This window comes from Lynx rufus, unplaced genomic scaffold (assembly GCF_022079265.1).
Source record: "Lynx rufus isolate CCGP_SWC_20201006 ecotype Redwood Valley unplaced genomic scaffold, mLynRuf1.p SCAF_2, whole genome shotgun sequence".
NCBI lineage: Eukaryota > Metazoa > Chordata > Mammalia > Carnivora > Felidae > Lynx > Lynx rufus.
The window spans coordinates 52482597-52497561 of NW_025814834.1; the positions used below are offsets into that span (position 1 = coordinate 52482597).

Here is a 14965-nt window from a genome sequence, read left to right on the forward strand (position 1 = left end):
AGCTGGCACTACCAACATCCTGAGAAAAGACAGCAGCCCCCAAACAGGTGCTCTAATCGTAACACCAATAGAACATTCTCAGATTTTCCCTTATAGAATTCTTTAAATAGCACAGAGAAACATCACTCATCAATTTTAAGAATATTCATGGATTTCTACCTTATGTAAGGAGTTGTATTAACTCTAAGGGAATGCAAACATACAAAAAGTAATATTCTGTCTTCAAACACCTTCCAATCTAACAAAGAATTAACATATCCTGGAATAATTAATCCCCTTCCTGACTACCATAATGTCAGTATAATTATATAGTCTGTTTGTACTTGGACAACTATATGCCTATATGGATCAGTCCATAGTTTGCTGTGGTTAATATATAATGGCTTTGGTTAATATATAACGGTTAATATATAATGGATCACTGAATTATGTACTAGTACAGTTTAACAATATAAATGAATACATAAAATACAAATAAAATATAATTACAAACCAAATATACCTTAACTTCCTTGAAGTTATTATTGAAAAACATGGGTTTTATAAGTTGCCTAAAGACTCACATAACAAAATAAAACTGTTTTAGTTCATAAATCCAAAATCCAGAAAGTTCAGGAATCAAGGGAAAGAACAAACTAATCTACTATACATGTAGGCAGGTTGATTTCATAATTATATAACATTGCTAAGGCCACTGAACTCACTGGGTCTCTCAGATTATAAACAGTGGCAGGCATTCCTGATCAGATGCCTAAGCTACATATTTATAGCTTTATTGGAAATATTGCAAGCAGGGAGAGAATCTTGTTACTTCATTTGTCATCCCACTTTACCACCCCTCTTCTCTTCTTAAACATCAGCGAATAATTTGATGCAGAGATTCCATCAAGATCAACCAATAAATACCATCTATAAAAGCCTTAAGCAAAGTCTCACTTCACCACGGCTGCTCCGACATTTCTAAAAACTGCTGCCAATTGTTAATTGAGTTTCCCTAAATCAAAGCAGCCTCAAAATTATCCCTTGTTCTAAGATCTTGTTTTCAGAAATCATTAAGATCTAATAAAGTTATATATATGAATATGGCAAAGGCAAAGATTCATCGTCATATATTTACATGGACAAGGAACATTATCATAGAGGGAGAGTGACATCTAATAGAAGAGAATTTCAACAGGTAACACACTAAGATGTAAAAAATGAAGCATTTCCACTAGAAGAAAATTATAAAAGGGAACAATTTCACAGGCAAATGTGATCGCACAATAAAGGTAGCAGATTAATCAGTTATGTAATCAAAGAACTCCCAACAAACAAAAAGTCCAGGACCAGCTTAACAGATGAATTCTACCCAACGCTTAAAAAAGAGTTAATACCCATTCTTCTTTTAACCAATATGGAGGTTAAAACACAAAAGTTGTAAGATCAATTTCATCCACAAAAATCAGTCAAGGAATACACAAAATAAAAGGATGCAAAATATAACATCATATATATACAATGTGGAGGAGAAAGTAACAATTTAGTGCCTTTAGAATGGGATCAAACTTAAGTGACCATCAACTGGATACAAATTGCTGTATCCTTTGGATGTTATATATGATCCTCATGGTAACTGAAAAATCAAAAGCCTGTAATAGATACACAAAAATAAAGAGAAAGAAATCCATGCATAACACTAAAGAAAGCCATAAAACCACAAGGGAAGAGAACAAAAGAAGAAACAGAGAAGAACTATAAAGCAATCATAAAACAAGCAATAAAGTGGCAATAAATGCATGCCTACCAATAATTAAAAGTAAATGGACTAAATGCTTCAATCAAAAGACACAGGGTGATTGAGCGGATTCAAAAAATAAGATCATCTATATACTGTCTATCAGAGACTCACCTCAGACCTAAAGATACTACGTGCAGACTGAAATGAAGGGATAAAAAAAAACATACATACATGGAAGTGGGGAAAAAAAAACTACAGTAGCAATACTTTTATTAGACAAGATACTTAATACTGTAGCAAAAGACAAAGAAGGGCACTACATAAGGGGTACAATCCAACAAGAGGGTGTAACAATTTATCTATGCACTCAACATGGAAGCACATAAATACATAAAGGAATTATTAACATACTTAAAGGGAGGAATTGACAGGAATGCAGTAATATTAGGGGACTTTAACACCCCGTTTACATCACTGGATAGATCATCCAAACAGAAAACCAGGAAATAGTGGCTATGAATGTTACATTAGATCAGATAGACCTAACAGATATATACATTCTATCTAAAAACAGCAGAATACACATTCTTTCCAAGTGCACATGGAACATTCTCCAGGAGTGACCATATGTTAGTCCACAAAACAAGTCTCCATAGGGGCGCCTGGGTGGCACAGTCGGTTAAGCATCCGACTTCAGCCAGGTCACGATCTCGCGGTCCGTGAGTTCGAGCCCCGCGTCGGGCTCTGGGCTGATGGCTCAGGGCCTGGAGCCTGTTTCCCATTCTGTGTCTCCCTCTCTCTCTGCCCCTCCCCCGTTCATGCTCTGTCTCTCTCTGTCCCAAAAATAAATAAACGTTGAAAAAAAAAATTAAAAAAAAAAAAACAAGTCTCCATAAATTTAAGAAGACTAAAATCATATCATGCATCTTTTCTGACCACAAGGGTATAAAACTACAAATCAATTAAAAGAAAACAACTGGAAAAAACACACATGTGGAGGCTAAGCAGCATGCTATTAAACAATGGGAAAATCAAGAGATCAAATAGGAAATAAAAAAATATATGGAAACAAATGAAAATAAAAACATAACTGTCCAAAATCTTTGGGATGCAGCAAAAGAAATAGTTCTAAAAGGGAAGTTTTATAGCAACACAGATCCACCTCAAGAAACAAGAGAAAAATGAAGCAAACAACTCAACCATACATCTAAAGGAGCAAGAAAAATAAGAACAAAACCCAACACCAGTAGAATTAAGGAAATAATAAAGATTAGAGCAGCAATAAGTGAAATAGAGACAACATACACACACACACACACACACACACACACACACAGAGGGAGAGAGAGGGAGGGAGAGGGAGAGAGAGGGAGAGGGAGAGGGAGAAAAGATAAAGGAAACCAAGAACTGGTTCTCTGAAAAAATCAACAAAATTGATAAATCTTCAGACCAGACTCATCAAGAAAAAAACAAGAGATAAGACCAAAGTAAATAAAATCAGAAATGAAAAAGGAGAAAAAACTAACATCACAAAAATACAAAAGATTACAAAAGAATGTTATGAAAAAATTATATGCCAACAAACTGGACAGCCTAGAAGAAATGGCTAAGTTTCTAGAAATGCGTAATCTTTCAGACTGAATCAGAAGGAAACGGAAAATTTGAACAGACCAATTGCTTCCAATAATAATTGAAAGAGTAATCAAAGAATTCCCAACAAACAAAAAGTCCGGGACCAGCTTAACAGGTGAATTCTACCCAATGCTTAAAGAAGAGTTAATGCCAATTCTTCTCAAACTCTTCCCAAAATTAGAAGAGGAAGGAAAACTTCCAAAATCATTCTGTGAGGCCAGCATTACCCTGATACCAAGACCAAAGACACTACAAAAAAAGAAACTTATAGGCCAATTTCTTTGATTGACATTAATGTAAAAATCTTCAACAAAATATTAGTAAACCAAATTCAATAATACATTAAAAAATCATTCAACACAATCAAGTGGGATTTATTCCAGGGATACAGGGGGGGTGGGGAGGACTCAATATTCACAAATCAATGTGATACATCAACAAGAGAAAGGATAAAAACCATATGATCATCTCAATAAATGCAGGAAAAGCATCTGACAAAGTACAATATTCATTCATGATAGAAACTCTACAAAGTAGATTTAGAGGAAACCTACCTCAACATTACAAAGCCATATATAAAAAACCCACAGCTAACATCATACCCAATGGTTAAAAACTGAAAAGTTTTCCTCTAAGATCAGGAAGAAGACAAGGATGCCTACTCTCACCACCTTTACTTATTAACACAGTATGGGAAGTCCCACCCCAGGAATCAGCTAAGAAAAAAAATTAAAAGGCATCCACACTGGTAAGGAAAAATTAAAACTTTGCAGATGACATGGTACTATATGTGGGAAACTCTGAAGACTACAAAAAACTACTAGAACTAATAAATATTTTCAGTCTGGTAACAAAATACAAAATTAATACAGAGAAATCAGTTGCATTTCTATATATTAATAATGAAGTAGAAGAGCAATTAAGAAAACAGTCCCATTTACAATTGCACAAAAGGAGTAAAATACCTAGGAATACACCATGCAGGTGAACGACCTGGCCTCTGAAAGTGATAAAACATTGATGAGAGAAATTGGAGAGGACACAAATGGAAGGATACTCCATGCTTATGGACTGAAAGAAACTGTATTGTCAAAATGTTCATAAATAAATCTGTTGCACTTTTATACACCAATAATGAAGCAGCAGAAAGAGATATCAAGGAATCAATCCCATTTACAATTGCACCAAAAAGCATAAGATACCTAGGAATAAACCTAACCAAAGAGGTAAAAATCTGTACTCTGAAAACTATAGAACACTTATGAAAGAAACTGAAGACAACACAAAGAAATGGAAAAAATCCATGATCATGGATTGAAAGAACAAATATTGTTAAAATGTCTATACTACCCCAAAGCAATCTACACATTCAGTGCAATCCCTATCAAAGTAACACCAGGATTCTTCAGAGCTAGCACAAACAATTCTAAAATTTGATGAAACTAGAAAAGACTTCCAAATAGCCAAAGTAGTGTTGAAAAAGAAATACCAAAGCTGGAGACATCACAATTCCAGACTTCACACTGTATTACAAAGCTTCATCATCAAGATAGTATGGTATTGGCACAAAAACAGACACAAAAATCAATGGAACAGAAGAGAGAACACAGAAATGGACCCACAACTATATGGTCAGCTAATTGTCAACAGAGCAGGGAAGAATATCCAATGGGAAAAAGACAGTCTCTTCAGCAAATGGTCTTGGGAAAACTGGACAGCAACATGAAGAAGAATGAACCTGGACCACTTTCTTACACCACACACAAAAATAAACTCAAAATGGATGAAAACCCTAAATGTGGGACAGGAAACCATCAAAATGCTAAAAGAACACAGGCAGCAACCCCTATGACCTTGGCTGCAGCAACTTCTTAGGAGACAAGTCTCTGGAAGAAAGGGAAACAAAAGCAAACATGAACTATTGGGACTTCATCAAGATAAAAAGCTTTTGCACAGCAAAGGAGACAATCAACAAAATTAAAAGGCAACTGATGGAATGGGAGAAGATAGTTGCCAATGACATATAGGATAAAGAGTCAGTATCCAAAATCTATAAATAACTTACCAACTCAACACCCAAAAAACAAATAATCCATTAAAAAAATGGGCAGAAGACATGAATAGACAGTTTTCCAAAGAATACATCCAGATGGCAAACAGACACGTGAAAAGATGCTCAACATTACTCATCAGCAGGGAAATACAGACCAAATACCATGATGAGATGCCACTTCACACCTGTCAGAATGGCTAACATTAACAACTCAGGCAACAACAGATGTTGGCAAGGATGCAGAGAAAGGGGAACCCTTTCGTGACATTGGTGGGAATACCAACTGGTGCAGCCACCCTGGAAAACAGTATGGAGGTTCCTCAAAAAGTTAACAATAGAACTACCTACAACCCAGCAATTGCACTATTAGGAATTTATCCAAAGGATACAAAAATGCTCATTTGAAGGGGCACATGCACCCCAATGTTTACAGCAGTGCTATCAACATTAGCCAAACTATAGAAAGAGACCAAATGTCCATCGACTAATGAATGGATAAAAAAGATGTGCACACACACACACACCCAATGGAATATTAACTGGCCATCAGGAAGGAAGGAAGGAAAGAAGGAAGGAAGGAAGGAAGAGAAAGAAAAAGAAAGAAAGAAAGAAAGAAAGAAAGAAAGAAAGAAAGAAAGAAAGAAAGAAAGAAAGAAGAAAGAAAGAAATTGCCATTTGCAGCAACATGAATGGAACTAGAGTGTGTTATGCTAAGCGAAGTGAAATAAGTCAGAGAAAGACAAGTATCAAATAATTTCACTCATGTGGAATTTCAGAAACAAAACAGATGAACATAGGGGAAGGGAAGGAAAAATAAAAGAAGATGAAAACAAGGAGTCAAACCATAAAAGACTCTTAAATACAGAGAACAACCTGAGGTTTGCTGGAGGGGAGGTGGGGGGGGGATAGGATAAATGGGTGATGAGCATTAAGGAGGGCACTTGTGATGAGCACTGGGTGTTATATGTATGTGATAAGTCACTAAATTTTACTCCTGAAACCAATAAAAAAAAAATGTTCATACTACCCAGAGCAATCTAGATTCAATACAATCCCTATAAAAATGCCAAAAGCATTTTTCACAGAACTAGAATAAACCTAAAATTTGTATGGGACCACAATAGACCCCAAACAGCCAAAGTAATCTTGAGAAAGAACAAACTAGGAGGTATCACAATTCCAGATTTCAGGTTATATTACAAAGCTGTAGTAATCAAAACAGTATGGTACTAGCATAAAAATAGACACATAGATCAATGGAACAGAGTAGAACACCCAGAAATAAACCCACAAGAATACACAATAGGGAAAAGACAGTCTCTTCAACAAATAGTACTGAGAAAACTGGATAGCTACATGCCAAAAAAATGAAACTGGACTACTTTCTCACATCATGCACAAAAATAAACTCAAAATGAATTAAACATTTAAATGAAAGACTTGAAACCATAAAACTAGAAGAAAATATAGGTAGTAATGTGTTTGAAACTAGCTGTAGCTACATTTTTCTAGACCTGTCTCCTGAGACAAGAGAAATAAAAGCAAAAATAAACTACTGGGACTACACCAAAATAAAAAGCTTTTGCACAGCAAAAGAAACAATCAACAAACAAAAAAAGCCTACTGAGAGAAGCTATTTGCAAATGATATATCCAATAAGGGGTTAATATACAGACTACATAAGGAACTTAAGCAACTCAACACCAAAAATTTTAAAAATCCAATTAAATAACAGGCAGAGGAACTGGATAGACATTTTTCCCAAGAAGACATACAAATGGCCAACAGACACATGAAAAGATGTTCAACATCACTCATCCCCAGGGAAATACAAATCAAAACCACAATGAGATGTCACCTCAAGCCTGTCACAATGGTTAAAATCAAAAACACAAGAAAAACAAGAGTTGGTGAGGATGTGGAGAAAAAAGGAACCCTTGGGACTTCCGGTGGGAATGCAAACTAATGCAGCCTATTAGAAAACAGTATTGAGGTTCCTCAAAAAATTAAAAATAGAATTACCATACGATCCAGGTATCCCATTACTGGATATCTACCAAAAGACAATGAAAACACTAATTCAAAAAAAATATGCACCCATATGATGAGTGTAACCTTATTTACAATAGCCAAGACATAGAAGCAAGCCAAGTGTCCACTGACAGATGAATGCATAAAGATGTGGCATGTGTGGCATGTGGCACACACACACACACACACACACACACACACACACACTGGAATATTAGCCATAAAAATGAATGCATTCTTGCCATTTGCAACAACACGGATGGACCTAGAGGTAGGATGTTCAATAAAGTAAGTCAGAGGAAGACCAATACCACATGATTTCACTAATTTGTGGAATTTAAGAAACAAAACAAAGAAAAAAAGAGGTAAAAACAGACTCTTAAGTATAGAGAACAGCGGGAGAGAGGTTGGGGACATGGGTGAACCAGATAAATGGGATTAAGTGTACCCTTATCCTGATGGGCACTGAGTAACATATGGAACCGTTGAATCACTACATTGTACAGCTGCAACTAGTGAAACACTGCATGTTAACTACCCTGGAGTTAAAATTTTAAAAACAGGACACTTGTGATCATCACTAATGCACAGAATGATTGAATCATTATATAAAACATTTAAAACTAATCTAACACTGTGTGTAAATTATACTTAAAAAAATAAAATAAAATGCACCCTTCATTTTTTCTCCAGCACTCCACAGTTTCCTGTACTCTGCCCTTTTTAAATTTTTAAATGTTTATTTATTTTTGAGAGAGAAAAAGAGAGAAAGAAAGAGAGAGACAGAGAGACAGACAGGTGGAGGGAGGGAAGGACGGAGGGGCAGAGAGAGAGGGAGACACAGAATTCGAAGCAGGATCCAGGCTCCGAGCTGTCAGGACAGAGCCTGATGTGGTACTTAAACCTACAAGCTGTGAGATTGTGACCTGAGCCGAAGTCGGACGCTTAACTGACCAAGCCACCCAGGCGCCCCTGCCCTTTTCTTTTTTGATCATGTTTATCTTGTAAAATAGTCTAAAATTTACATTTTTATCATGTTGATTACCTCACTCCACTAGACTATAAACACGGTGAGGGCAGTAATCTCTTTATATTTCATTCATTGATATATACAAGTGTCTCAAACAGAATGTTGGTACTCAAATACCTACTCAATTTAATTAAGTGGAGCTTATCTGGTATGACCAATGCCAAGGACCATAGGAGGAAAGTGTGCCCAACTGGCAGAGAGTCCTGTGAGAAGTGGAGGCTGTGGGCCAGGCCACATAATTAACAAGTGTACCTCACTTCATTGTAAGTGACGTTGAAGTAGAATATGACCATTAATATTCCTGATACTGGACAAGCTTTATGGAACAAAGGAACAGACAATCCAAGCATCCTGACCACTGCTCTTCTTTTTTTACTATCATTAAGAAGGCAGAATAATATCAGTTTCTGGGGTACCTGGGTCACTCAATCAGTTAATTGTCTGACTCTTGATTTCAGGTCAAGTCATGATTCTAGGGTCATGAAATCGAGCTCCACAACAGGCTCTGTGTTGACAGTGTGGAGCCTGCTTGGAATTCTCTCTCTCCCTCTCTTTCTGCCCCTCTCCAACTCTCTCTCTCTCTCTCTCTCACCATCTCAAAAAAAATATACATCTTTTAAAAATTAAAAAAAAAAAGAGTATCAGGTTCTTTTGGACTCTAGAAGCACAGTAGTATTAGCATTGTGAAATACCTCCAGTTACCAGGCTGGTGGGAATGGACAATGCACTCCTTATCTTCCCATATCTTCCTGAATAACAACTAGACCTGTTTTGATTTTAATAATGGTTTCAATCACTTTTTAAAAAGTCCCTACTGTGTACCAATCCCAGAGGTAAATGCTTTTGTTTGACATTGACAATATGGCCGAAAGTCAATCGCTGTTAACCTGCTACCATCAACACCAGGGTAACATTACAAGTGTGTGTCAAGAAACCTCTGCTAAATTGTCATTTCTACTACAAATGTATCCCAACGAAAATACACTATTTTTGATGAACTCTTACTTGTTGGAACAATGCCAAGAAACACAGGAGTAACTAAGTAAGTCAGATCAATTTCCTGTCATACAAATTCAACACAATGTTTCTTTGCAAATGTCTAATGTCAGCCCTTTTACTGCCTTGAAAATGGTCTCAGTGATAGGTGAGTCAATTTTGGAGACTAAGTACAATCTCAACTATATAGTATTAAAAAATCCCTCTTTCATCCCTAACATATAAATGATGGTTACATTAGTATCATTCTATGTTTTTGGTTCTCAACCATCTCATAGCTTTATTCTAGTACAATAAAAAGTGTTAAGGGAAATGAGGAAATAGCATAGGGATTATTGCTTTTAGCATTTAATAGTGTTAGAACCTTGATGCTTGTTTGCATTTGCTTGGAATAAGTATCCAAGGGAAAATTAAGTTCTAAGCGGAGGCTACTATTTGCAATCCCAGAAGGGGCTCCTGGGAATAGTTTGGCTTCTTTGTGGCCGTAGATTTTCTGATGAAGTACACCATTCCCTAATGAAAACGACCTGGCACTGCTCCATAGGATAAAATTTGACCAACGCAAGGAACGTGATGATCAGTTTGGGAATGAGTATTTTAATAAAAGAAACATGAAACTGGCTGTGCTTTGGCAGGACATACCCCCAAACATCTTGAGAGTCATTGTCCTGGCCCACAGATGATCCCTACCACGCTGCAACTGTGCGAGTTCCCACTGACATCACTAACAATGCTGGCATGGGGACAAAGACCTGATCCAAACGCAGTCACGATGGCTTCTGCTTCATTAGAGTCACACGAAAAACAAACCAACTTCCCTGCCCCCACCCTACCCTTCCCTACCACACCCCTGTCAAGAAAAACCTACCTGGAAACAGATCTCAGGCTCCGCAGAGCTACTCAATATGTACATTTCTAGGGAAGCATATAAAACAGGGATAGGAAAATAGCAATTGTAGAAAGGAAAAGGCAAATCTTTAAAAAGAATGACACAGTAAAAATGTGATAAACGTGAAATAAAGAAGATGCAAAATGCGGACTCTGCATTAGCCACATCACAGGATTGCCGAACATCTTAACCCTGTAACAATAGGCCAGCTAGTTCAGGAGGGAATCACATCTGCTTTTAAACCACATTTTATAAAAAGATACCAATGCAGTAAGATTTTCACTGTAGTGGTAATACTGGAGTTTACACATTCATTAATAAAAAACTAGTCTACATTACCCGCATAAATGCTTGATGTGTTCTGCAGTTAGCTACTTTGCTTGACACTTTCATGCTGCTTGTAATCACATCAGATGTTCCATTAGAAGAAAAGTAAAATCTTGATGGAGATTCTATCTTCCGGTTCACATCCAGACTCATGTTATAGAACAAAACTGCAAAAATGTAGAGAGAATTGCAGTCAATGCAAATAAGTACCTAAAAGCATTTATTATTTTTGAAATGAAAATAGTCAAAATGATATCCAGCATTTTCTTATGTCAGTGGCTTTTCAAAACTAACCTGAAATCTGGAAGACGACACATATTGAAAACACAAGTTGAAAAAATTGTTATAAAATATCAATCAACTTTTCTCTAGGTTTCTAGTTTTAACTGTTACCATCTTCAGGTATTTACTTAATCTTCCTATATATGTTTCAAAACTACAATACTAAAATTGTAACTACTCATAAAAGTTCTAAGTTTCATATTTCTTTGGAATCCTTCTGTTCTTAGAATGTCCAACTAAAGAGCCACAGAGAGAATACTGCACTCACATATCACGTATCACTAATTTTATACACGGTGAGGTTCATTGTTGTTTCTGACTTGAGACGTGATTGATTTTTATTATTTTTCAAAATGAAAAGTGAACAAATTGTTCAAAAGTCAAACCTATATAAACAGTTCACCCAAAGGCGTCTCCTTTTCCAGCCCTAGACCCTGATTAGTCTCCTCCATGTTTTTACTGGTTTCCAGTTTGACCTTCCAGTGCTGGTTTGTGCCAAATATAGACATCTTCTGAATAAATATTCTGGCAGTTTAGTAATATTTACTTCAAATATCACATAGTAGACAATCATCTGCTGAAGAATGTCCTCAATAAGCAAAAATATAAGGAAGTCTAATAAGTATCCAAAAAAATTCCAAGACAGATATTACAAAGAAAGAGCAATTTTTTTAACCTAAAAGAATTCTTTGCAAAACAAGCTACATTAACAGTCTGCTGAGATATCGCTCATTATATAGGAGCAATAGATTCATAAGTGATATTTTAAAGAATTTATATAATTCCTGAAGTTTTCATTCACATCTTGGGAGTAACTTATTCTTTCGGAGCAATTTTATCTACTTTTTTCAAGGAAACATAAGGATAAAACCTGTATTACTCCTACAAGTTTCAAATAAATCTTTTAACCTGACTTTTATTTATAAAATAAACAATGAAGTCCCAATCAATTGGTTTCAAAATTACAATAGCGGAGATTCAGTGCCTCAGAGATGAAAGAGTAATTGAAACAGCCATCCACAATTCATCACCAGGAGTTCAGGCAAAAAGTAAAGGAAAAAAGGGTGGATAAAAATCCATTCACAGTAAGTGGCAAAACATCGGCTTTTATGAAAAAATGCTTACCATGTGAATTATTTCTCCCAAGGACTCATTCTATGCAACTCTAAAGCTTGCTTTTGTAACAGCGCTGTGATTATTTATGAGTGTCATACATTTGTTTTCAACCATTTTTAAAAATATCTGGTCACAATGGAATCGGTAGTACAACAAACACGGATTTTACATAAAGGGAGACAGTCGTATCAATTCAACGTCTGTCTTTCAGCTAATCCATCAATTTGTCTGTGTTACTGGGGTCATGCCCTGAAAATGCCACTTCTTGTAACCAGGTTAAAGTTTTGCCCACTTTCCTACTACTGTATGCCTAGCCAGGACTTTTGCAGTGCACTATGAAAAGTGAGTCTGTTCTAAAGTAGATACACTAAGCTCATTCTATACCTCTCATTATAGGCTGATTCAGAAGGAGATTTCTGTTACATATCCATAGTTTGATTCGGTGTATTTGCTGCCCTTTGTGATGGTTAGATGATGAGAGTCTGCAGGGTCATGAATACAATCAACTCTGGATAGGTCCTGGGTGGCTCATGAAGTTTATCGAATTTTAATGTCCAAATAATAAACCCAAGTATGCCACTCTCCTACCATTGGCTAGTTTCATTAGTAGTTATTCTAATACTAGCTTAAGTATAACATAATTAGGAACATAACCTGCTAGAAAAAATTTAATGTGTATAAAGTCACATATATGTGATTTGAGATTAACCACAATTTTGCATGAGCCCTACCAATACTCTCTTCTCCAGAGCGGGCAACTGAGAGCTACCTATATAAAGGGAATGGACATGGCTCTCAGAAGCTGACAGTCATAGGAAATCCTCAAGAGATGTGTGTTATTTATGGAAATTGAAATCAACGTCTAGGTTTGAGATAAGCTTCTTCACTCACTCAAAAGACAAAATATAAAGAGAACAATCTCCCTCTCAGGACTTCCAATTTAAGCCAGCTCCAGCTGTGAAAGGAGCCCAGTTAAACAAAGAAGCAGCTTGGTAATGTTCTTTCTATTCTAAAGATATTTCATATATTAAGCTCAGTTTAGCTCACCCCAATACAGCAAGGTGATACTCCTGATTTACTTCTTGTCATAATTTTCAGAAAACTATATACAGCCTCTTACTGTTGCCCACTCATTGGTTAGAGTAACTTGAGACTCCAAAAGATGAGGCAGAAAGGAGTATTCACCTCTAAGGTGAAACAATGTCAGGGCTCAGAAGACGACCATGAGATTAATGAGTGAAGTACACACTCAGGGTAAATTCTGTAAGGCCATCCTTACCAATATAACCTGGAACCTCTTTGCCCTTGTATGAGAAACAGAGTGTTAGATCCATGCACACAGAAGGCAATCCATTTTCAACACAGTCAAAATTTGTTCTATTTACTGACTCAGGATGTTTTAAAGAAGCTTCAACAATCACTACGGGTCTTGTCCTAAGAAGGAAATAAAATTAGCAATATTACTTTTCCTTTAGAAAAAATTGGATTTGTTTTTTCAGTTTCCATTGACCAAGTAACTTCATGAAACTGCCTTATTAGTAGTAAGTGCATATATACTCAATTACATTTCTGTGAATGAATCAAGAGAAATTTTCATTTGAGTTTCTAAAAATACTGGCTTTACCTGAGGATTTAATTATAATAGCCACGTAAGATGGAAATACAATCCTAAAGTTCAATAAAATTTCATAATACCAAGAAAAAAGCATTATGAGGTCACCACCACTGCCAATTTTAAAAACTGCCTCCCATCATTTACAATTAAGCCCAATTGTCATTAAGCAGTGAAATGCATCAACCTTACCTCAGCAGCACAGCAGAATCAGACCGAAAAGCACCAACTGCCACATCTGGAGGATGAAAAACAACAGATTAATGAACATCATTAGTCAAAGAGAATTGCTTTCCAGCCACAAATACCTATGTATCACCTTATGATTGTATCAAAACACTATTTACAGAAAATTAATTACAAAAGATATACTTACATCTTAGGATTCATTCCACATTTATCTGAGTCTATTCATCTGTAGTAACATTCATCCCTTTACAATGTAAACAAACTTTATGATAAAAACTTATAAAGTTTACTAAAAAATTCAACGTTTAGACTACACATAGTCACCCAGGAATCTCCTCTCAAGGTACAAAAAAGTGTCTTTTTTTCCAGCACCTCATGTTTGATTTTCATGGATGCCTTTCATTTTTTCAAGAACAAGGAATAAAATGTCAAGTAACTAACACGGTACAACTGACTAATTATTTGATCATTTCTGACCCATCCTTGCATTCAAAAAAGCTTTAAAAAGGAAAGAAACAAATTACCAGTAAATTAGGACTTTTCCATACCAGTTCTATGTACTTTGTAATAAGGCAACACCCCAAATGAGCTCATTTCAATTTATGAAATAGTCAATTTAATACTCACCTACATATCCATTATTATCTGCATCAATTTGTCCAGATATAGACTGTCCAAACATACTTAATGATTGGCTGATTTGAAGTCCTTCAATTCTCTGAAAAATCGGTAAGTAGGAAGCAATTTTTTAACACTCAAATATCTCAAAGAATATCTCAAAGCAGCAACGATCTAGTTAAATCATGAGCCTTACAACACCAAGGCACATTTAGTAACAAAATGCATTTAAGTCAAATACTTGCATCTAAAAGAAATGAAAGTTGCCAGCTTGAGTTGGGCAGATAACATCTATTTTTTGCCAAGAAAAAAATCACTTTCTGACTAGAAAAAGTCACAAAGAGAAAATTATACAGAAGGGATCTTAAACAGTCCTGACTCTCTCTCTCCCCAGTCTTCTTTCAGGCTTTGTATTTATTTCCCTACTACTCAGGCTTATGATGAAAGCCACCCCATTTGGCCAGATTGCT

General features: G+C 36.0%; 1 protein-coding gene across 2 annotated transcripts in view; it reads right to left on the minus strand.

Annotated features, from left to right (window-relative positions):
- Positions 1–14965, minus strand: part of ITGA4 (integrin subunit alpha 4) — a 94048-nt gene that overhangs the window by 41197 nt on the left and 37886 nt on the right. The window contains exons 12-16 of one of the 2 annotated variants that reach the window (XM_047084267.1): positions 14505–14595; positions 13881–13926; positions 13466–13510; positions 13356–13380; positions 10740–10845 (exon numbers count right to left, since the gene is read on the minus strand). In XM_047084267.1, the coding sequence (XP_046940223.1) occupies positions 10828–10845; positions 13356–13380; positions 13466–13510; positions 13881–13926; positions 14505–14595 (225 nt within the window). In that variant the 3' untranslated portion in view covers positions 10740–10827. Of the gene's footprint in view, positions 1–10690; positions 10846–13355; positions 13511–13880; positions 13927–14504; positions 14596–14965 lie in introns of those variants that run through there. The other variant, XM_047084266.1, reaches the window with a different exon arrangement.